We start from the raw sequence: 25,298 nt of genomic DNA on the forward strand, positions 1-25,298 counted from the left end.
TCAGAATGTAAAGTTGAATAAATCAGCTTTTATGAAGACTGGAGCTGCTCAATAAAACGTATAATCATTTAAATCACCAGTATCTCGTTCAGTTTCTATTTTAGTTTAGTTTCTGATGAATAATAATGGTGATTAATAACCATGAAATCATTGCACTCACTCTCTCACACACAAGAACCTTTTTCTGCTCTCTTTTCTTTCTCTAACTTGGACACTGGGAGACTCCGGCCGTGGAAGGAACTACAGTAAGTATATTTACTTAAGCAATTTTGATATTCTTTAAATGACACTGGACCCTAAAAATCCCTACAGTCCTACATGTTCACCTCTCATTTTCTGGTTGACTCGTTAAAATGTCATAATTAACTGTACATGTTACTGTAATACATAGGCTTTTTATACATTATTATAACAATAACGTGATAATAACCCTTTGATTCTTTTGTATCTTGTCAAACTATAACAAAAGACAGTGAGTCAATCAAAGCAAATATCCTACTGTTTGTTGAAGCTGGCGGATACGTCTCAGTGCGGCCCGATGCTGCTGTGAGTTGGTGATGCGACGGTGGCGACGGTGCCTCCTCAGCTGGTTGCTGAGGTGCTGAACACAGTCAGTCTCTGCCTGAGGACGAACTTTGCCCTGAGAGGGGAGAAGGCAGAAGAGAAGAGGAGGAGAGGGGAGAATACAGGAGAGGAGAGGAGAGGAGAGGAGAGGAGGGGAGGGGAGGGGAGAGGACAGAAGAGGAGTAGAGGAGGAGAGGAGGAGAGCAGGCAGGAGAGGAGAGCCGGGAGGAGAGGAGAGGAGGAAAAGAGAGGAGAGCAGGGTGGAGAGGAGGGGAGAGGACAGCAGAGGAGAGGAGAGGAGATGAGAGGAGAGATGAGAGGAGGGGACATAAGAGGAGAGGAGGGGAGAGGACAGCAGAGGAGACGAGAGGAGAGGAGATGAGAGGAGAGATGAGAGGAGGGGACATAAGAGGAGAGGAGAGGAGGAGAGGAGGCGAGAGGAGAGGAGATGAGAGGAGAGGACATAAGAGGAGAGGAGAGGAGGAGAGGAGGCGAGAGGAGAGGAGAAGAGATGAAAGGAGAGGAGAGGAGATGAGAGGAGGGGACATAAGAGAAGAGGAGAGGAGAGGAGGGGACATAAGAGGAGAGAAGAGAGGAGGGGACAGAAGAGGAGAGGAGAGGAGCGGAGAGGAGAGGAGAGGAGAGGAGGGGACATAAGAGGAGAGAAGAGAGGAGGGGACAGAAGAAGAGGAGAGGAGAGGAGAGGAGAGGAGAGGAGAGGAGAGGAGAGGAGAGAAGAGGAGAGGAGCGGAGAGGAGAGGAGAGGAGAGGAGAGGAGAGGAGAGGAGAGGAGAGAGGAGAGGAGAGGAGAGGAGAGAAGAGAAGAGGAGAGGAGCGGAGAGGAGAGGAGAGGAGAAGAGAGGAGGGGACATAAGAGGAGAGGAGAGAGGAGAGGAGAGAGGAGAGGAGAGAGGAGAGGAGGGGACAGAAGAGGAGAGTGGAGAGGAGGGGACAGAAGAGGAGAGGAGTAAGTTCATGAGGGTTTGTGTTCATACATACTTTTTATAGCCACACTTCTAACAACATACAGGGTTCATCCTGCCCCGCTTGCTCATTCCAAAAGTGAAAATGACAAGACGGAGCACAAAGAGTCCTGCTGTGCTGAAACTGTCGCAGCGTGAAAGAGAGAAACAAAGACTGTGAGGCTGAGTGTGTGTTTTTCTGTGTGTGTATGTTGTGCAATAATTAGTTGTGACAGGTTGGTATCTGTTCCACTGTCTGGTGTTTTTTTGGGTCACTTCAGCTGTGGAGTTTGAATACTGTACAGAAATGCAGGACTTCGACTGTATTCTGAACTTGTTTTTGTCTTTCAGCATGTCCGCTCAATTTCCATTCAGCGTCAGTTAAACCTGCCATGTTCACGCCCGACAGACAACAGCCTTGTATGTCAAAGACACATCTCCTGTTGCTCAGTGCCTCATAACATTATGAAGTCAATACTTGCCTTTTTCCTCAAATTCCTGTAGCCGTGATGTTTTAAGCGAGGACTGTCTGAGCTTGCCCGAAGGGCTGAATGGGGAAGGGGAGGGGGCATAGGGTCTCATTAGAGTGTAGAGGACGGAGCTGGGTGGAGGAGACAGTAAAGAATGTGAGAAAGCCGGTAGACGGAGATGGAAGAGGATAGAAACAGTGACAGCAGGAAATGGCCTGTCACCTTGCTTTAACAAGTTGGAGTGGGGAAGCTTAACGAGAAATTTAAAAGGGTTACTTTTTCAACTGGGACCCTATGTTCTTATGTTTTTGTGTCAAAGTGACCAATAGAGGACAAGTATTTTTGAAAATGTTCCAGTATTGAGTTAGAGCGCTGCAGCTGTGAAACACGCTGCAATGTAACCCTTCTGGGTAATAAAACTTGACCTTTCGCTTGATCTGGTCTGTTTGTTATCATGTCATGTGACTTGTTGCAGGAGTGTAAAGTGTAGCTTAGTGTCATCTAAAAGATTTTCAATGTCTGAATATTAAGCTGATTTCGACAATGTCTGGTTATTTGTGTCTGATTCTAATATGCATTCAAACTGATTTTGCCAGTTTATATTTCTCCCCAATGCCTTGTGACACCACATCAACGCAGCAGCTTACGCTCTACAGCGGGAGATCTATCATGAGCGTCAATCATAGTACTCGATCATAGCTCACCGGCAGGCCAGAGTCACCGGGGGAGTGTCCAGTGGCGTCTTCAGCCTCGTATTTGTAGTAGTCCAGCGGAGCACAGAAATACCCAGTGTGAACCTCTGAACACTGTCGACCAATCAGATGCCTCCTGCAGTCACACTGGCCGTTCTCCATCATGCACCTTGAGTAACAGACAAAGGCAAACTTTTAAATGCTAAACACTTATAAAGTACAATACATCTCTTTCTCAAAAGCATTTTTAAAGATAGACATATAACATTTTGAAAGTCTATACCTGTTGTTGAAGGCTCCACCGAAGTCACAGTCACACGATCTGCAGCCGGCCAGGTCGTTACTGAGTCCCCAGTATTCAGGCTACAGCGATGAAAACATGAAAATAAATCTCAACACAGGATACACAGGGCCATGTGTAGCGTGTAGGTTTTACGCTCTGCACTGTGCATTGCTGTGCCTCTATCTTAATTGACAGGTCACTTTGGTAAGGACCTGTCAATCAAAAGGTTACCACGCCATAAGGCACACCCTGCTTTATCGTCTATTTTACTCTAAATGGGACCATCATTTAAAAAAAAGAGTTTACTGAGGCAATAAATAAAGTGAGAAGTAGGATACTTTTCTCATAGACTTCTATACAATCAGGCTTCTTTTTGCAACCTATGGAGCCGCGCCCCTGCTGGCTATTAGAAAGAATGCAGGTTTAAGGGACTTCTGCGTTGGCTTCAGTTTTTAGACCCAGAGGCTATTTCCACTTCTTTAATACAGTCTATGTTACATTTTGTAATAATGCACCTGGCAGAACAACATTTGACATTTAACAGCCCAACCCTGTCTTGTCTGCGATTGTTTTCTTTAAATAAGCTTTGACATGGATAATTAGGAATAATAATTAACAACCATGTGTATGATCTTTTCATCTCAAACCCAAAATTAGCGACAGATTTTATAAGAAGAACGGTTGTAACTAACCAGACACTGGTTGCAGTAGCGACCGGTGACATATCTCTTGCAGGAGCAGTCCCCACTGATCTGGTCGCAAGGAGCTCCCATCATGATGATGCCACGAGGGTCACAGTTGCAAGCTGATGGAGACACACACACACACACACACACACACACACACACACACACACACACACACACACAAAGTATAAGAGTGTGACTGTTTAAAGATCTTAAATAAAGATTACGTTGTTTTGTATTCCAAAACAATATAAATCCATTTTCATCCCTGTTCAAACACAAGCGTTCTCAGCGGCAGACAAACAGACACATACGTACGCTGACAGCCCAGCGGGTCGTTCTGGCTGAGTCCGTAATAACCTTCCTTGCAGTCGTCGCAGCGTGTGCCTTTGACGTGGGCTTTGCAGCGACACTGTCCTGAGATCATCCCCATGTCCTGGTCGGTGTGACTGTCACACACTCCTCCCTCCAATGATCCGACTGGGTCACAGTCACAGGCTGGAGGTCAGAGGTGAGATGGAGAGCGTAAGAAAAGGGGGGCAAAGAATAAGAGGCAAAAACAAAATGACATAAATGGGAAACTTGAATTAATAGAGAAGAAGAGAGCAATGAGGACATTATTTTGAGAAGGTTTTAGCTTCACATTAGATCCCCTTCACAATAAAAGTTCCATTATCTTGTTAAAATCTTTGAAATGATATCTACTCCTTCTCCTTCAGAATCTATAAATTAAAGTTAAACTGCTGGACAACAGGTGTTTCTTACTTCACTGTGAAGTCCATTCTCAGTGTATGTGTGCTGGAGGCTTAAAGTTTCCACATCACACTTTTGCAAGTTGAATATTAGACCAGGATTGGTTTCCAAACTATGTGAGATGTCACAAATCATGACGGTAGGAAACATTTGGATTTTCACTTTCGGCAGATGAATTTGAAAACATCCTTCCAGCTCAGCACAGACATAATTCTGTACAGTAAAGCTCAAACATGCAAGTGTAGGAACCAGAAGAAAACAGTATTGTCAAAGAGGTGAGATAACTTCATTTGATTAGGATGCAGTCTCGAGGATTTCAGCCACAAGGTGTCGGCTGTTCATTGCAGGAGTGCTCAGTCAATGACACAACATAACAATGCCCTAGAGACAGTGCACTTTCACACGAAACAACTGAAATGATTACAACTCACTGGAAGGCAGATTTGTTCCAAATGTTTCATAGAAAAATAAAATGTTCCTACTGAACACTGGAGTTAACTTAGATGACATTTATAGCAGCTCTACAGAGAACAATTCAACATAATGTCTGGAAACATTTTGTTGGAAAGACTCACCGACACAGACTCGTGGGTCCCTGATATCCCTGATAGGGTCTTGGTAGTAGAAGGGTTTGCACATCTCACAGTTGCGTCCCATGGTGTTGTACTGACAGTCGTCACACACTCCTCCGCTCACGTTGCCCGTGGCCAAAAACACCGCCATGTCAAAGTGACATTGGCTTGAGTGGCCGTTGCAGTTGCACTCTGGAGACAGAAGCAAGACATTGAACAAATAAAGACTAATTAGACCCACCCAAACATTCCCTTTAAGAGGTAACTTAATAAGGTCATTTCTTCACTAGCAGTTTGAAAGTTACCCATAACATCAGTTCCTCTCATCCTGCTTAACACTTTAAAAGTAGCAGATAGTTTAATGATGAAGGAAACGTATGTGCATTTCTGAGTTCATGCTCATATCACAGTGTTGTGAGACAGTGCATGTGTATGTGTTCCCACCTCTGCAGGTGTGTGGGTTCTCCGCCTCTGCTGGCCTCCATGGCAGGTCGTTGTGGAAATGTTGGCAGCGCTCGCAATTCAGGCCCTCTGTACTGTGTTTGCATACGCAGCGACCGTGGATCTGGCCAATCACAATGCAGCAAAATGATAAGCAAAAAGGTTAATGAAGGCATTGTCAATACAATAGCGATGGCATAACGATGTGTACTGAACTAATAGGGAAGCTGAAGTTTCCACTAGTTTCTGCTCTTTTGGTCTTTTATACAAGTGTCTGTTTGTTCCCACAGCACATGTGGTGATGATGACAGATAACAGGATTGTTGTAAAAATAATTTTTATAGCCCACTGGCTCACCATGCCGTTCTTCCGGGCGACCACCCCTGGCACGGGTGCGCACTCTGAGGCGTGTCCGTAACAGAAGCAGCTCCCTCTGACCACCAGCTCATAGATGGCGTAGTAATATTTCTGCAGGACGTCAAAGCGCCGGTCCAGCAAGTCGTCTCCCAGAGTGTTTAGCTTGGTGAAGTTGATACGCAGGTTGGTGATACGCAGAAGTTCTGTAAAGAAGAAACAGAAGAATTAGGTTTGATTCATGAATTAACCCTGATGTCAAAGTTTATATTAGCCTCAGTAAAAGGTAATAAAGCCTATTTTCTTTAAATGTAGCATTGCTGTTAATACTTCTGGTTTCAACATATCATGATAAAAAAACATACTTGAAGGCTTAGATCTATGCAGTGTTACATTAAGCTGGGAGTTTCCACTTCTCATAAAACAATAATGTAAGTGAATGTAAGAGTTTAAGTCTCCACTGACCTTGAATGTCCAAGCTGTAGGGGTCTTTCACATGAATGGCGGGATCCAAAACCTTATAAATGACCTTGAATAGAGAACAGAATTAGATTCTGGGTTTGAAGAAGATCATAGCAGGCTAATATAACAAATGGTAACCAAAAGCAGGCATACAGTTTGAAGACATTTGCAAAGATCTGAGTTATTTAAGCGTGCACTCTTCTAGACTAACATGTCTCTACTGTTACAGCTGCCAGCCCCTCCTCGACTTCTTACCTCTCCGTTAGTGGAGGGTTCGATGTCGGAGTAGCGCTCCTCGCAGATGATGTCGTTGATGTGGTGCAGGCCGTTGGCAGCGATGCCACGAAAGGTCTTGGTACAGTTTGAGGCAAAGTAGCGGTAGGGGCGCCATGTGCGGCCGAAATCAGCTGAACGCTCAATGACCATAGCCGCAGGTCGGAAAGTCTGAGGAGAAAGAGAGAAATAAGTCCTTCAGCACATAAACAGAGGTCCACACACAGACACACACACAGACCCACACACACAGACCCACACACACACACACACACACACACACACACACACACACACACACACACACACACACAAACAGGCTCCCACATACATGCAAATAAGTGTTCATACCTTGAACTTCATGATGAGATGTGTGAAGTGGAATTCTGCCTCCAGGTTCAGTCTGATGCTGACATTCTCCTCTCCTGTGGCGGAAACAACTCAGTGTCATAACAACACAATTGATATAAAAGTCTCATCTCCAAAAGTCAATGTCTGCTTTACCGGGTGACTGTAGGCGACCTTTACCGTCCTTCTTTGCATTTGTCTCTCTCCAAGAAACATCAAAGTCTTCCAATAGTACCCCTATGAGGTCATAGATTTACGCTACAAGAAGAACAAACATATTCCTCGCACTCATTATTTCTTATGACCAGCAGGGGGCGACTCCACTGGTTGCAAAAAGATAAAGGTCTGTTTTTCTGATGAAGTCTATGATAAAATGACCTTAATCCTCACCTGATTTATTACCTCAGTAAACATTTTTCCAATGAGTTTATTGTATCAATAGCTAGTTTCAAGTCTTCTTCAATACGGCATCATTTAGCACCTCTCTACTCCCCAGCTCCACCCTATTCTAAGATGGCGATGGCCCAAAACCAAACCTACGCAAGTACCCCTCACTGCCGTGTGCAATTTGGGGGGTCATGTGTTTGTTCTCTGTAGTTCTCCAGCACGTTTTCTCGGCATTGCAAACTGCAATTAATAACCACCATAGAACCACCAACAAGCATAGTGGAGTGAAATGTTTGGATACGCCAATGTTAAAAGTAAAATAAAACAATGGGTGAAGTCATGGTGGCTACGTCCACTTCGTATATAGAGTCTATGGTTAATACACATGCACACACACCGTTGACAGACTGCCACCAGGTGTTGTCTTCATTGCTGTCCATGAGCGAGATGACGTTTTCTATGCGGTGGCTGTTTCTGTGGTGGTTCGGGTCATAACGATGCTGGGAGTTACAATCGAAGCACTTGTCAGACTCCTGTCGAGGCAGAAAACACACATTTACTCTTGGAGAAAGTCACTGGCATGGAAAGTTTCCTTCAGATGTTTTAGATATGAGGATTTAGAAATGACAAAATAATGAACCAACTGTGTAATAAACTAACTGTGGATGTTGTACTATCACGGAAAATAATTAAAACAAAAAAACGTGTTAGTGTTCAGGTTGTGTCATGTACATTCTGCTGTGATAGAGCCGTTTCTTCAGATTAGGGATTCCATCTGTGTGCCAATACCACTGTGAATGGGACAGAAGCCAGAGGGGACTGGATTGTGTCTCCACTGGGTCAAAAGATTAAAAGTGAAGAGGAGAGAAGCAAAGAGTAAAATAAGGGGAGGGAGAGAGGAGAGGCACGTGGGAGAAAACAAAAATTTTGGAGAGATGGAGGTGAGTGTGTGAATAAGGACAAAGTGCAAAGATAAGACTTAGAGTGGAGCTGCTCTAGTGAGGCTGCATGAACACACAGCGGGGCTTTAAGCTACATGCTAACATGCTTACAGTGACGATGTCAACATGCTGATGTTCAGCAGGTATATTGTTTACTATGTTCACCATTTTTAGTGTGTTAGCATGTTAGCACGTTAAATAATTAGCACTAAACAAACAGGTATTTGAATATCAACCAACATAAAACCTTTGACCTGATGATGGCGTTAGAGAGAAAGGCAGAGGATCATCACTGTTCTTACATTTCATCCTGAGGGGAACATGAACGTCCAAACCAAATTTCATGGCAATCTATCCAATATTTGTTGAGACATTTCACACAAAAAAACATCTTAACCACGTTGTGGCACAAAAGGGAAAGTCAGGTGATCGCCAACGTCAACCCAACAGGGTGAAGCCTGTCCACAAATGTCTGCACAACATTGTTGACAAATAAAAATGATACCTGATGATGGAGTTTGATTAAATATTTGGAGATCACTAAAGTAATAACAACTTAACCTGAGAGGACCAAATACCAAATTTCAAGGCAAACCATCGAACAATTTCACTCAAAACCAAAAAAGTCGCTGAGCTGCTGGTTTGACTAACAATCTGGAATCTTGAACAGGATCTCAGTTGTAGAAGTTCTGCAACACTTTGGCAATACATAGTCAACAGTAGGTATATATAAAAAGAAAAAGCTCTGTGCATAGTAGTGGAAAGGATATTGACGACAAGAGAGAGTGAGAGAGCTCAAAACTCATTTTGAGCTCCATCCCCACTGTCTGGATTGCACGCTCGAATATGATTCTGCCTGTGCAATCCCAAATGTTGACTTCCAGACAGAGTGGTGCTAAGAATGTGTCACCATTGCACCTATATACATTTTAGAGATGGAAAAAGGGTCCGGTGAGGAACTGACATGAGTAGGAACAGGAAGTAGGGCTGGGCGATATGGAGAAAATCAAACGTCATGATACTTTTGACCTTGCGCAATATTGCAACGATATTGTAGGGTTGACAATTGGTGCTTTTCATTTAAATAATCCTCAGTAAAGTGGATATAATGAATACGTCGGTAAAGGCAAATAATATAACAGCTTGAAGAGTCTTGTAAATTCAGAAAATGACATCATCTTAAATCTTTCGATTTTCAAAATCTAAAACAGTATGTGTAGTATCAAATCACGATATCGGTATAATATCGATATTTTGCTCAGCTTTAAACGCAGGGGGAAGATGAAGTACGAATGGAGGGAAAACGGACGGCAGACATTGACGAAGCAGAAGAAGAAGGGGAGGAAGAACTGGAAGGCAGAGAGCATGGGAAAGATACAAGAATGTGGGCCAAGAGCAAGAGTTCGAATCTAAAGGGGTGTCATAGAGAAGTTAGAGAAAGGAAGGTGTAGGTGAGAGAAGTGGGTATGCAGTGGAGAGGGGTCTCAAACGGCTCAGCAGGGGAGAAGGACAAAGAAGGGGGCCGGCAGAGAGCGAGGGAGATGCTGGGAGAGGGTAAAAGGGGTGCATTTTTAGAGGGTGCTTAAAGAGGGGAGCAGAGAGGGGGAACAGGCAGAGGAGGGTAAATTGGCACAGAGAGAAAATGTGGATTCCAGGGCAGAATTTCTTAATTAGGTTGTTGTCAGGGGAGATTAAGCTGCTAAAAACAACATGGCTGTTAAAGAGACTTGACGGAGAATTGAAAAAAAACGCCTAAAGTGTGCTGGAAGTGGTGTGTGTGTGTGTGTGTGTATGTGTGTGTGTGTGTGATCACCGGTGAACACACGCCCACTTGTACATGTGTAAGTAAACGTGTGTGTTTTTTACATGCATGCTCGCCTTCTTCACCTACCCTCCCTAATCCCAGCATAAATCTGCCCTCATCAGAGCGCGGCTGCTGAAAAGGACATTCCTTTCTACACAGTAGCTCATCCATCCTAACACAATGTGCCATCATTAGAGAGCCGCTCTGTAACAGCGCTGAGTATCCGCTACAGGAATTAAGGTGCAAGATTTCAGGTATTTCAAAGGAGTGGATGTAACATGAAATCAAATTACTTGGCAAATATTCGGGCATCACTGTCTTATGTCTTATCGTCATTTTTTATTGTTATCGCAATGTCAACTTGCGCATAAACACACTGCGAAAGACGCAGCTATTCCACTCATGTCAGAGAGTAAAATATAACTATCATTCTTTATGTATTTGTGCACTCTGTGTTCAGTTCAATATTTATATATAAATGTTTTTTATTCAATAAGAAATGTGTTGTATTTTAGTACTGAAAGCAGTAGAAGAACACTTTAACATCTGTTTATTCAAGTAATATTGTTATCACGATATCCAACAACGTTATCGCATAACGCATATTTTCATATGAACTTGTTAAGAAAGTTTAAGGCTGGATGTACATACAGTATGAGTAAAATAATTTCTACTCATATTTTCCTTCAAGGACACTGTAGTTTTCAATTCAGTTGGTGCTTGGTGTAAACCTGTGTGGCTTTAAGACCCTCCCTCCCTCCCTCCCTCCCTCCTCTGAGCTCTTATTTATCTCCCATTAGTCAAGCCTGGTCCGCTCAACTATAAGGCTTTCTGCTCCAACAATACACTGATGTAAGTCTGATGTTGATTTGAAAACACTTCTTTGTGACACTACGATGGTGGCTTAAAAAAAAAAAAAAAAGTACACCCCACTTTCCTCATGCAGTTTATTTCCACCTCAGTTACAGCTCTGAAACTCTGATTTCCCTGCTGTTAAAATGTTATCACACTTCTGATTTTCCTGACTTTTTTTACTTCTGGTCTTTGCCTCCATGTCTCCCACTTCCTTCCATCATTTGCCATTCCCTGTTTTCCCATGTCCCTCTTCATATTTTCTTGGTCCTTTCTCTTGTCTAAAGTTAGTTTAAGCTCCACTCTACCAGGTGGGTCTCAGGGCTAAACTAGGGCCTCTTTAAAGTTCTTCAACACAATTGGCTTGGCAGCTCACACTGCTTTTCCTGGGTTACAAAAATGTGCATAAAAACTATGCAATCCGATCTTGCAAGGAAACAAAAAAACAACCTAGCAACAACAACATGATTGATGAAATTTTGTACATTTAAATGTTTAGTGTGGGCCTCTAAAGTAGTCCTCTGACAGACCAGCAATGACAGGTTGTCACCACTTCCTGCCCCGTACTATAGTAGAGGGTCTCACACCAATCAGACAACGTCAATCACGCTCACCTGGAAGTTGACGCTGGTGGATATTCCTGCCCTGAGGCAATGGAGGTACAGGCACATACACGTAGATACACAGAAATGTATGAAGAGTAGAGGGCGGTGAATGTCAACATGATGGTGAACATGTCATGTAGGGGCAGAGAGAAATACGAGAGCTGCATACTGTGGAGGTGACGGAGAGACTGTTGCAGCATTGTGTCTTGCATCACACGGGTATGAACAAGGGGTGTGACGCAAAGCTACTATCTGTAGCTGGATCTGCTTATTTCACCAAAATATCTGTATTTGGATTCATGGCGGAAGTTGGTAGAGGCGACAATGGAAATTGTGTAAACATATTGCTTCAAACTCTGTGTTAAATTGTTTCTGCTTGCATTCATACTCCTCACAATCCAATGCGTTCATGTGTACATTTAGCTGCAAACCAAATATACAAAAGAACACAATCAGTTAACCATTAACATAAATGAAGTAAGTCAAAACAAAAGCCGAACCCGAACAAAAGCCGTGTAACTGTTTATGGTCCGGGTGGAAATGAATAGAGAAACTAGAACAGGAGGTTTTAAATAGTCAGAATTGCATTGGGCCACTTTACATGGATTGTCCTTGCAAACTGAAGGTTGAGTATAAAATGTCAGGAGATGGAGGCCAAGATTAATGTAAACTTAGTTTGAAACGTTTTGTCCGGCAAAACTCAGTGTCATAACAAGACAACAGTGGAAACAGCTGATCAGTCATGTGAGTTAAATGTTTGCTACGTCAGAATTTATCATGCAAAGGCGTTTCCATAATCCATTTAGATCATCAACTCTTTTTCGACAAAGACAAAAAACACCTCCAGCGAGCGTAAAAAAGTGTGCAGAAAACACGGACAGAGAGATGTAAAAACAGTAAAAGAAAGAGAAATGGACGGAGAGAGAGAGATGGAGAGTGTGTGTGTGTGTGTGTGTGACTAAGGTGTGGCTGACATGTGTCTACACCTGGGCCTGATATTGAAAGGCTGGGTAGCGTCGAGGGGCCTTGTTCATGGAAACCGGGCTACAAACAAACAGACAGATGGACAATTGAAGATGGAAGAGAGGCTGAAGGATGAAGATGGATGCGTGCATGAAAGAGAGAGCAAACAAACCATCCCAGTTTACTTTGCATTGACTACAGGCTGTGATGCATTGTCAAGCGTGTGTGAGAGAGATAGAACAGGCAGGGGGAGAGCGAAAAACACAGGGTGCACATGAAGATGAAGGAAAAAAAGAACGTGCATGATTAACCTGTCATTAGGGAGGTGCCAATGGAAAATCAGAATCATCCATCCTTTATATTTCACCTTGACTGAGTGTTCATGTGTGTCCTGACCTGCAGATGGCTGACGATGCAGTATTGCTCTGGCCCGTTCAGGCCGCAGGTGGAGGTGGCGGTTAAGTTGACAGCCCGTCCAATCAGAAGGTTTCCTGTCGCAGGGTAACAGCTGCCCTCCGTGCAGCCGTGAGGGCCTGATGGGAGCTCCTGTCCAAACACACTGAGAGCTGCAGGTGGAGGGCAGAAACAAAGGAGCCAATAGTTATTCTGCTCATACAACTTAAATGTGAAGTTCTTTATGGTGCACACACTGTGAGAACAAGTCATTTCATTTAAAAATGAGTAATATTAAGTGCTGTAGTCCATAACTTCATCTGTTTCAAACTAAATTCCACTTGATTCAAGGACTTCAGACTTCATAAGAATCAAAAGTACATTTCACCAAATGGAGCTGGATGCATGTGGGTGTGAATCCAACACGTGCTCTGTGTTATCACTTATATATTGGCTGATTAGACCTCTGCTTAGCTTGAAGTCGGATGAAGCCAAATTTGGGAATTACGTGAGAATACTAACAATGGGTGTACTTCAAAATCTGACCGGCACTATGACAGCTGTGCGGGGTCCACTCCATGAAAGTCAGCACAAAAAAAAAACACATGCCACTTCTGCTGCGTTAATGTTTTATCGAGTTACAGTAATTGAACATTCGCTGAACGCACAGCGACCATCCAATCGTAGCGTAACATGGCAGGCCTTTCAAGCTTTGCATTTGCCCACATCCTGAAACAGTGCGCTCGCACGTTGTAAATAGAGCAATCTTTCCCATCTCTACCATTCGTCCTATTTGTGTTAAATGCCACATTATGACAACTTGAATCGACAGTTCTGAGCGGAAAGCAAACAAAATGCCACAGTAAAGGTACTGCACAAATATAGTAGAGTAGAGAAATGCTAAAGATATGTTTGAGGTCATTGTAGCATTACATCTTTTGTCCACAGTTGTTGAAAAAAGGAAGCTTCATGGTAATGAGGCCTTTTGAAAGTCCTTCACCCTCGGCATGCTTCCTGTTGGGAGGCTTTGCTCTGGGTGTCTGGAGGTTAAGATAAGATGAAGACCATGTAGATGTTTCATTGTTTTGGCTCTTGTGGTAATTTTGTCAATACTTTTTTTATTTAGTCTTAGTTGTCAAATGTCCTCGTTAGTTTTATCATATTTAGTCAACATTTTTCTTTTGGTCAAGTTTTAGTCGACTAAGAGTCTGGGCATTTTAGTCTCATCTTACTTAAAGAAAACCCAAACTACTTGAGTCTTTACTGTTGAAGACTTCAGACTATATTGAACATTTCAGTCTAGACTTTTCACTACTCATCTATTAATAATATAAAAATATGAAATATATAAATCATCTGCTTTCTTGTTGTCATTGTGAACTTAAGTAAGTAAGTTACTCCGAGTGCTCCTGACTGTGCGCAGCGTGTGCTGATAGCACAGAACTCAACACCCTGTTCTACTTTTTTGTCAACGAAAATAAAGAGAGATTTTCTGTTGGAAAGAAAAGTGTATAATCGGTATTACCTCAAATTAAAAACAATATTTCCTGAATGTATGCTCTTTGTGGTGAATCCAACAGCACAGCATGAACAGAATGATGGTGAATTATACAAACTAAGACCACTGTTGTGATTTAACTTGACACTGCCTGACATCCCAGAAAGTAATTGCCTTAATGGACTAAGAAGAAGCACATTAACTAAAACTCTCCCGAATGTTCTGGTCCTGTTCCCTCCAACGCTCTCCCTCAGCCGTGTAAACTCTCTCTCTGCATCAGTGACTCTGAATAACAGGCCTCATCAGGGATATGTGAGAGAGACAGCAAGAGGCAGGGGGGGGGGGACCGAAAGACAATGAGATAAATTATGGCAAAGCATAACTGAGAGATGGACAGAAAAACTATGTGGGCGAACGGATTTTACACAAACAGAAAACAGAGGTTGAGAATGCAGTTGAGCAGTGAGGATATTTACATGGAGGTGAACGGGTGATTGACACAGACTGTCCCTGACAACCCAACCAGCAGCGCCTCAAGTCAACATGCAACCATACAGGGAGAGATGCTCTGGAGTCACAGATATAAAAATATATGTTGTGCAGGGATGCAGCAATGATGACTTAGTTTAGTTTAAAGTTTATACAACTCATGTAAAAAAATAATAAATAAAAAGTATAGTTCTAATAAGTCAGTAGGCTGAAGCTTTAGCTTTAGATTTATACACTAAAAGGGAAAGAAACTAAATATATATCCCTAAACAAAAAGTAATATACACACTTGTGTTCATACCTCAGTTTATAATTGTTAGTCATCTTATTATTTATTTTTTACAATGTAGTATATTACACAGTTGTATTTTACTTTTCTAAACTATTCCACAAATTACCTTCTTTGACTATTCTACACATTTTTGCAAAAATGAAAATTCTGAATTTAGTTCATACAGTTTTAAAGTCCACCAAATCTTAGTATGTTGGTTGGGTCATGATAATCAGCACTGTTAGCAGTTCTTATATCGCTCTTTTATAGCATAATAATTGTATGAATTTCCCCAAAACCTCCACACAGTAAGTAATGTATGGAACTATAAAAGAACGCTACAATATACAGTATAAGTAATGAATTTAAATCGTTACATAATTTATATTTGTTTTCCAGCATGTGGTCTGTAACAACTCCCAAAAAACGTTTTCATAAACACTTTCTATTGCTAAAGAAATCCGCTTAGTGTTGGTCATATGTGATTGGACAATGTATGCACCATGTGACTATAAAAAGACTTTTGTGCTTGCCTGGAAAAACCCGATGCTCCATAATCAGCAGAAGGCAGAGTGATAGGGGATGAGAGATGTTGAGAGAGATATCTGAGGGTCTTTAAACAACAGAGCAGCAACAGGCTGAGGCATGATGGGAAAGGCATGTCCGGTTTGAGTTGGAATCATAAGCAAAGAAAAAAAGCTGCATATCTGCATTAAACAGACGAGAGCTCGCAATAACACAATATGTGTGGTGTAAAGAAAATATAATTGCTTCTGTCATTGTTTCCTCATGGAGGATGCGATGCACCTAGTTAATGTGGGAGCTGCCCAGTGCAGCCCCACTGGAATGATTAGCACCGAACTGATTTCAGTTATGATTTCACTAAATCAATTACTAAAGGATTCAAGTGTCCACCATCGCTAACCTGCAAGGTCTAGTGGTGCAAAAAAGTACTTTGGACGGAGATCAGAGAAATGCTACAACAGCTCGGTCTAAATCTCTCGTCTGTTCTTGGATGTGATAAATAATAATGTGCTTATATTGTGTGGTGACACTGTGCAGTTACTCCATCTTATAAAATAAAGATATACATAAAGTCTGTTTGAGGTCAGGCTGTACATTAGCAGCTTAGGACCCCAAGATCAGTCACTAGGAGCTGCCAGTATGTCAGGATGCTGTGTTTGATGCTCTGAGCCTGTGGAATGTAGGTCATGGTTGTAATAAGTGGGTATCATTTCACCTTTTAAACAATGGTTTTAGACAGAGCGAGAAAGAGGAATACCCATTGTCCAAATGTTCATGGTTGTTGTCGTGTCCATGAGTGTATAGAGTTTAGAGTTTAGAGTTTAGAGCTTTCCTTTGGTATAATGTAGTGGTGAGGCAATCATTGTTCATATGGAAGCAAAAGGAGTCATCAATATCACGTATCTGAACGTGCAAATTTGTCAAAAAAAATGTTTTTATCACAAATTCAAGTAGGTGAATGTGTAATAAAGTTTGGCAGCTGTAGAAACATGTTGTGCATGTGTGGAAAAATTGTGTGTACACAGCTGTTATTTATGTGTAAAAATGTTTTGTAGCTGTACAAATATTTAGTGCATGTGCAATTACTTTTAACAGTGAGGTTTCATGAAGTCTAAAGACGGAAACAACATTTATTTTAAATTCCTTTAACTTACAAGCTACAAATTTCGAGTTACAAGCACGAATACGTAGTAAATACCCTGTTTTTACACCTGAGCTGAGCAGCCAATCAGCATAGATATAGAAACTTAGATACCTTATAGGCTGTTGTATGTCACAGCTACGTGTCTGCGCTATGATCAAACACAAAACTGCACTAAAAAAACAAAAACTTGTATACGTACTGTAAACGGTCTATGTTCCACTTCAACCAAACACTTAGTATCATTTTATGTCAAATCTTTGTAATAAAGGCTTGAAAAGACTACAGTTCGTCCACACACACACGCGCACACACACACACACACACACACACACACACACACACACACACACACACACACACAGTGTCTATCTGTGTATAAATGTCTTGGCTCCAGTTCAAGTGAACGATTTAACAGAGGCAGATTTTCTGAATTCCTGTGAAGCATTAACAATGCACTGTTAGCAGTTCTACTGATAAAGCTGGCAAGTACACGACACGATCAGCCTGTAAAGTTACTGAATGAATATATGAATATACTAAAAGGCAAATGTAAACACGCATAATGGTAAAAGGAGACACATATTCCCACATAGGCAGGTGTGCACATGCAGTATTGCACATAAATGAGTTAGGAGACAAACTGTGGACTGTAGATAAAGATCAAACACACCCTAACCAAACATAAAACACAAGGCAGTGCTGCATTACTGAAACTCAAGCAAGTAATGTGCAGATACAAAGAGAGAATGGCATTAAACACACAAATGTGATGTGAACTCCACTCTAAGAACTCTTAAATGTATATATTTTTTAGAGTGTATATATGTTATTTATATAAAGTATATTTATATTTTAAGCACACATTTTATTTTATATTTATGCATCAGCACCACGACACTTATATATATATATATATATATATAAATATTTATGACCAATTACCAATTACCAGTCACTTTTACAGTAAGCAAGGACAACAAAATTTCATTTTGAATTGTACATTGTATAAATCTTGAAATGAGAATAAAGTTTTTGATTGATTGATTGAAAATGCTATGTCATATTAAGGTAAATGAAATAATAAAATGTCATAAATATGCCTGTCTGCGTCTCAAAGCTGAAAGAACAGCCAGTGGTCCCACCCCTCTATTCAAGAACACAGAACTGTAACTGGGTTTCGCCTGACCTCACTTCACGGGTATGACATTCTCTCACTGCTCAAACAACCTGCCCAAGATGAGGCTCCATGAAATGTATGGAACTCTTCCTGCCAAACACAGAAGTGTTTGTACTTCATCTGGCTTTGATTGTACCTAACAACGAGAAACTCAATCAAGTTCCTCCCCAGTCTTTGAAGAGCAGGAAGATGGAAAAGCAGCTGTTTGTAATCCATTCATAAGTTTAGAAAAGTTTTATTCGTCTTGTTACAGATCTCAAATGTACTGTTTTCTTATGAAGGAGTATTAGGGCCATTGTTAATCTTTTTTTTTCTCCAAATAGTATAACTTTAGTTTCTATTTTTTGTTTATTGATCTACTTTGAGAGGGAAAACACCAAATGTATTTGAATGAAAAAGTCAAAACCTTGCATTTCTCTTATGGGCAAGCAGCATTTCACTTCAGCTCTCAAGTTGTGAGCTACCCTGTGCATATTCTCAGTGTATCACACTGGAGTTATCTACAACATCTAGATAAGTTAAGACATCCTCTCATGACACTCTGTCGAGGCACGTACCCCTCACAAGTCATAATTTACCCTCAGTTTTAATTAAGGTGGGGTTTTAGACCACACATGAATGGAATGTTTTTTTATATTGTATGCCGTTTACAAAAGCTCTCCATCTATTAGTTCTCTCCACTCTGTCAGACTGTGCTGAAACAGAAGAGAATGGTGTGTGTGTTGATAATTACACGGCAAAGCCATCCTCGTTGCACACACTCACATGTGAAAGAGCCTCAATTTTCTAACGCTGCTTCTGACATCTGAGACGCGACAGCAGTGCTCGTCCCCCTCTCTGTGTGGGCCGCAGGAAACATATCCTTTACTTGGTTTCCACCTGCCCCGACTAGCATGGGGAATGACAGAATGTGTGTGCATTGTATTGCTTTAGTGGTGCATGCAGTAACATACTCATGTCACTGTGTCAGGATTGTATTTGCATTTGTTAATGCGCTTCTACACTAAGTTCATTCATTAATTGTATAGATGTGCGTGTTGCAATAGGAGTGTGTTTGTGGGATATTTTTTAAACTTGAGAACATAGGGATTTTGATGCAGGAATAGAGCACAACAACAACGTTCATGTAGCACCGGAGGGGAGAGGATGCTGGAGGGACCAGTTGTCAGTTTTGGACAAATTACCCTTAAAAGAGTCATTCAGCAGCAACACACTTGATTACTTAAGGAAGTGTAATTCCATTCCTTGTGAGTTATTTTCACAAAATGTTTCAGGGGGGTTGGAGGGTGCGTGCATGTATGTGGCACACACAGCTGTATTGTAACGTTAACTTATAGCTATCCTTACTAGCCAGCTTGCTAAGAACTTATTTGAAGAGTTGGGTCTCCGAGATTAACAGTCTGTGTGTTAAGAACACACTTTTCAGTTAACTTGAAAGCACGGGTTTTGGACAAATTTGTGCAGTTCTCACATTAGCAGAACAAACGGGTACGGGAGAGATTATCCACTATCTATCTCGGATGGAGGATAACAAAAATAACATTTTAAAATGCTAAAATGGGACACCAAATATAATGTAAAGTGTACGTGTGGGAAACACTGAGCGTTCTGATAATGTGTTGAACCCGATGGACACAATAAGACTTAGTGTGTTTTCTGCACACGACTACTGAACGTCAAGAGCTCGGCTGAGATGCATGAGTGTGACTTGTCAGTTGTACAGATGTTGTTTGACACCAGCTGGTTTACCAGTGTGTAATTAGAGTGTTGCACGTGGAAATGTAACTTACACACACACGCGCACAGAAAGCAGATACACAAAGGGGGAGAGTCTCAGGTAAACACACCCTGGGGCATCTGCCTCCTGTATACAGCACTATGGCAGGAATGCAGGGACAGAGAGGAAAGTGTTATTCATTAGAGAAAACATTCCAGGTGTCAGCGTGGTGGAGGCAAACACACGCTCGAGTTCTGCACGTATACACACTGACATTCTGTTGGATTAGTAATACAACATTTGTTGGAATTACAACAGCAGTGCAGGAGGAGGCAGGAATGTAAACACAATATGCCGAGGAATTTCACATTTGGTAATCAGCGCTGATAAAAAAAAGTGTCAACCTCTGATATCCAAGTTTGGTTTTGTTCCGTGAAAGTGCGCAACACGTCTCGGGTCAAATGTCAGTCACTGAATGTTATTTAGATGAAATTCAATGTTTTGCAGATGGCTTTCTGTTCTGTTTCTGTTCAGCCATGCTTGCAATCGTTCATCGCTATTTCTAACTAACCGCTAAATCTCCCATCAAAACATTGCAAAACTCATTTTCCCTGAGTGGGTCACCGAGAACGCCCTAAAATCGGAATCAAATTTTGGGCATATTTAAACTAAAAAATAAAGTTCTATCTATTGACATGTTGAAAAGCAAAGAGCAGCACACGGAACAGGCTGGAATGGACACCTGCGCAAACTATAGATGGAGGTTGTAGATTACATTAAAAACTGTGCGGCTCTGCTTTACCAAAGCAAATTTGAAAAGTCTATCGTATGTTTCTTAATATGAAAAAATATCAGTCCGTATTTATCGAACAAAAAAAGTTATTTACCAGTCTACAAACAAACAAGTTAAAAATGTGGTTTGGAGATTTGGTTCAAGTGTAAAAGTCCGCCACTGCCCTCTAAATGATCTCGCTGTATGAACTTCTAATCTTTTGGAAAGGCAAAATGCTGGTCGCTTATAAAGGCCGGACGAGGGAAACAAACCAACAAGTGAAGTCTCACGACAGACACGGCCGTCTGGAGTGAAGTGTTTAGCGAGAGTTGTGTGAAAATGGTCGGCAAACGCTGCTTTGTTTTAATGTGTGTATCTTAACAACGGCTTGTATATTTCCGGTCATAGGTCTTTCGGTGTACTTGTTTCTAATGATGGATACCAGCAGCTGTTATGGAGAGTTATTTCCTCTCATGTGGGTGCAGAACGTACGTGCTAGTTTAGTCTTTGCGATTTGTCCAAATGGGACTTTTTGGCCTACAGGCGCAGTCCTCTCTGTCGCCACTAGTTCGTCAATGTCTGTTTGGTGTTTCTGGGCCTTAAAGGGAAGGCTGCAAGACGTGAAAACCCTACAGGAAGTGTTGCATTTTGTTCATGGTAGCTTAACAATGTTTACATTTTTTCATTGATCCATTCATTCTTTCATTCACTCATTAATATGTATAGTAGGACAAAAGCCGACTCAAGCTCAGTTGGCAGTTTCCTCCCCCTCACACACACACGAGTACAGTCTTCTTCCAGTTAATTATTACCATAGAGACTGACCCACATACCTGTTGTAGGCGAGTGCAATGTCCTTAATAAGTCTCCATTTCAAAGCGTGTGTGTGAGCACAGTCAAAGACAAGAACTTCTCTTTACCTTTGAGAGAATCACTGTTAGGTCTCCTCAGCAACACTAACACAGAAACATAGAAATCCGACCAGTTAAACAAAGCACATTTAACAGTGGCTGGGCGCTCTATGTGTGTGTGTGTGTGAACGTGTGTGTGTGTGTGTGGCCCCTCAGTCACCAATTAACCCTGCGAGGGCCCATTCTGCCTCAGATCCAGCGCTGCTGTCGGTAGCCCATCATTTACTACACATTCCACAAATACCCCAGATTCTCATAGCGTTTACAAATCCTACAAGCTGACCTAATAAACCCAGCTCTCACATCATGAGAGTGATGGAGCTGTCCTGCGGCTAGAAAACTCATACGCAGAGCAACAAATGTCCACGCTGGAAGGCGGGCGTGGATGCATTGCGATGCTTCTGGGGACAATTGTTAAGACCACATTTACTGATGATAATGGGTACAAATCACATAATCTCTTATTGTATATGAAAACATAAATCACCTTGTTTTATAAGCAGATCCAAAACCACATTATTAATTGAGCATGCCCTTGTTAAAGAATTAGTCTTGTTATATTCTATATGTTCTCAGTGTCATAGCATCTAAAGCCTGATGGAGCTCCATTGTTGTTAGAAACACTTCAATGAGCCACACTGGGCGACATGGTTTTTTTTTCCAGCCTTGGTCTGACAGCCACAGACAGGGTCGGTATTGAGAGATGGACTAACACGTTATTGGTTTTGGTCTTTTCATGCGATTTGTTGTCAGCAATATGAAAAACAATCTTGCAATGAAAGCTCTAAACTTTGTCACAAAGTCACTTCGGGTTTTTGGCATTTCCACTCAGTTTTTTTAATTTGCCAATTCAAAATGCGTAATAAATGGTCTGCTCCCACTCTGCACTACTTACACCCAGTTTGAGAAATACCTTGCTACAATATATCATTACAGGTGCTGCTTATTGTGTTTTTGTAAGACATAATAAAAGCTCACCGGGAGTGTGTCCTCCATTAAAGCATCCAAATTGCTGTCAGAAATGTAACTGAGCAAACAATGCACTGGTATACTTCTCTATATGGTGGCAAATCAAGTATTATTATTATCACTTAGGGCCGTGCCACCTCGTAATTTTGACTGGATTGAAAGGCGACATCAACTCAGCGAAAGAGAGTTTCATCCTCACTTAAAACCTTCACTTCCTGCTCCCTAAAGTAAACACAATCCAGTACAAACATCTGTGTGCTGCAGCTCAATCCTGTGATTAGCGTGCATGAAATAATGATGGATTATACCTAATGACAATGTGCAGGCAGAGTGTGCGTCTGTGAGGATTTCCTTTGGCTGTGAGTCTACGAAAGTAAAAATAACAACAACACATACATACAGGGTCGGAGGCTCGGAAGGACAGGACTTACTGTACGATCAGAACGCCTGTTCGCACCGGCTTCAGTAATAATCGGCATATTTTTCCTGCTACCCTGCTGCCGCAGCTGCTGCTGCCCTAATGAGGAGGAATAGGCGTGCATGTCACACGACACACGACATGAGCTTTGAATAAAAAGACTGTCCTGCTGCTTTAAGTCTTCTCACGTTGTTCTACAGTAGCTGTTGCACTGCTGAGACAAATGTCGTATGAGCGTATTTCACATCAACAAGGCAGCAGCAGATATGGTAAAACAAGAAAACACAATTATTTTGGATCTTTATTTTTGCCCTCATGAAAATGATTTGATTCCTTGGTTTTGCAGAACCAAAAGGCGACAATGTGTCATATTTTTCCTTTGGTCTACAACACTTAAAGGCCGCTTTCTAGCTCACGATTAAATAACAGGGCATTTATTATGAGCATTATTAGACGTCTGTAACTGGGCCTCATAAATAATGAGATAAAGTAATAAATAATGACAGTCAGGTAGACACAGGTGTCTTGTACCGTGTAATTACTGTGGAATCACTATGTTTCACTCGCTTTTATTAAGAAACTGCCATATACTTTAAATAGAGTAGAGGACAAAAGCACAATCAGCAGATGCTTTCAGTAGTTCAGCTTTTTGAATATATGCTAAAATCACATCCTGTTTCACAAGCTCAAATCACAAAACTCCGCAGTAGGTCTGCTTTGCTTTCACGCCACACTCAAGCCGCACCAGAATCCTATTGGAACCGAAGCAAAGCCTCCTTTTCAGCTGGTTGGGCCTTAATGAGATATGAAAGGACCCCGAAACAGAATCAAAATCTGATCATGTACTCACCCAGCGAGAGGAGGCTCAGACACACAGCCATGATGGACCTCATGATTGCTGGACGCATGGACACCACGCTGTCTCTCTGGCTGTAACAAACAGACACAAATGATTTGAGAGTGTGACAAGACATTTTAAGAAGCTTCATTTAGTACAACACCCTCGTATTCACCCCAGGTCATCACAGTCTCTAGTTCACATCTGAGGGGTCGTTGGTGCAATCCTTTCTGAAAATTGACATCAAAATTGGAAGTGATATTTTCCCATAATTATCGTTAAGTGTTTTGCACTAAGGCTTTAACTAACGATTGTTTTCAGTATCAATTAATCTGCCAATTAGATTAATCGACAAAATAGTGAAAAATGTCGATCCCAGTTTTTCAGAGTCCAAGGTGACGTCTTTAAATGTCTTGTTTTGTCAGCACCAAAGCCCAAAGATATTCACTTTAATATGACAAAAAGAAAACAGAGGAAAGCAACAAATCTCCATATTTGAGAGGCTGAAACAGCAATTACTGACATTTCAATGATTATCAAAATAGATGGCGATTCTCTTTCCGTGGATCGACTAATCGATAAGCCGACTCTTCGTTCCAGTTCAGTTTTTCTACTTTGCACTATCTGCACAGTAAATATTATTAATACCTCCAAATTGCCGCAGTAACGGCTGGCGCACGAACGCTACACACAAAGCATCGTTAAAGAATAATAACTACAAAAAAAATGTCACTGTAGTTTAGTAGTTTAAGGGTTTTCTCCAAGGTGTTAGATCTTGATTATGTCGTAACACCGAGGAGAGAAAAGGACTCCTGTATACTTAGGCTCCACAAACATAGACATCTGCTCAATGAATAGGACAGAGCACTGTGTATGTGTGTGTTTGTGTGTGTGGGCACACATTTTGACAGGTGAGAACACACATTCATGTTCATGTCACACACTAAACCAATCTGACCTCAGAGACAAATAAAAGTGGCTACAGGAAGGGACTAAATGGAAAGACTGACTTCACAGCCAGCACTGCTTTGACAATCTAAATAAGCCTTTTAAGTCAAAGGGAGAAGTGTTTTGTGTCTGACAAATGAAAAGTCTTACATTTTAAAGAATTCCTCAAATAGCTTAGCCTTCCTCACTAATCCAGGTTTGTGATCTAAAGCATGTCTCTGTTGGAATGCATTTTTCACACTCAGCTTGGCAATGAGAGGTGGACGTGGCCCCGCGCTCACAGTGTCAAAGGCAGAGGCACTGAGGAGGGACCCCACAACGTCTCAACAGTCAGGTCAACGGATTTACATGTGTATTAAGTCATTGACTGCATTCATAACAATACACTATTTGTTTTCATTTATATAACAGCCTGAATAAACTTGTATCCCAATTTACTGTGTAAAGCAGCTGCTGTGATGCTAAAATACCTTCAACCTTGAGGGATGACATTACGTTTTACTCAAACTAAATGTGTTGTTAAACTTGTGGTTCTTGCTCATTTTCACCTACAGTGACATAGTACATGAGGAGGATATGAAAGTATAAACACATGTTATTGCTGTCCAAGACAAACCAGGCATTTACTGATTCAGATTCTTTCAAAAAAACTTCAGTTAACTCCATTTAAACAGGGTTTCAATGAGTTACATGTTTTTCACAAACAATAAAGTTACACAAAAATGACAATCTTCCCTGAGACGTGAACTTATTAAGAGCATGCCACATTGTCCTTGTTCTTCTACCATTACAATTCTCTTGTCTAATCAAAGTGAG

At 41.5% G+C, this 25,298-nt stretch overlaps 1 protein-coding gene across 1 annotated transcript in view; it reads right to left on the reverse strand.

Moving 5' to 3' along the window:
- Positions 1 to 25,298, reverse strand: part of lamb2l (laminin, beta 2-like) — a 54,638-nt gene that overhangs the window by 17,658 nt on the left and 11,682 nt on the right. The window contains exons 2-15 of the mRNA XM_029436469.1: positions 23,547 to 23,626; positions 12,809 to 12,978; positions 7,645 to 7,780; positions 6,864 to 6,937; positions 6,495 to 6,683; positions 6,243 to 6,306; positions 5,781 to 5,983; positions 5,427 to 5,547; positions 4,986 to 5,174; positions 3,976 to 4,155; positions 3,664 to 3,776; positions 2,972 to 3,051; positions 2,701 to 2,857; positions 500 to 640 (exon numbers count right to left, since the gene is read on the reverse strand). Coding sequence (XP_029292329.1) covers positions 500 to 640; positions 2,701 to 2,857; positions 2,972 to 3,051; positions 3,664 to 3,776; positions 3,976 to 4,155; positions 4,986 to 5,174; positions 5,427 to 5,547; positions 5,781 to 5,983; positions 6,243 to 6,306; positions 6,495 to 6,683; positions 6,864 to 6,937; positions 7,645 to 7,780; positions 12,809 to 12,978; positions 23,547 to 23,604 — 1,875 coding nt within the window. The 5' untranslated portion in view covers positions 23,605 to 23,626. The remainder of the gene's footprint in view (positions 1 to 499; positions 641 to 2,700; positions 2,858 to 2,971; positions 3,052 to 3,663; positions 3,777 to 3,975; positions 4,156 to 4,985; positions 5,175 to 5,426; positions 5,548 to 5,780; positions 5,984 to 6,242; positions 6,307 to 6,494; positions 6,684 to 6,863; positions 6,938 to 7,644; positions 7,781 to 12,808; positions 12,979 to 23,546; positions 23,627 to 25,298) is intronic.

This window comes from Cottoperca gobio, chromosome 7 (assembly GCF_900634415.1).
Source record: "Cottoperca gobio chromosome 7, fCotGob3.1, whole genome shotgun sequence".
Taxonomy (NCBI): Eukaryota; Metazoa; Chordata; class Actinopteri; order Perciformes; family Bovichtidae; genus Cottoperca; species Cottoperca gobio.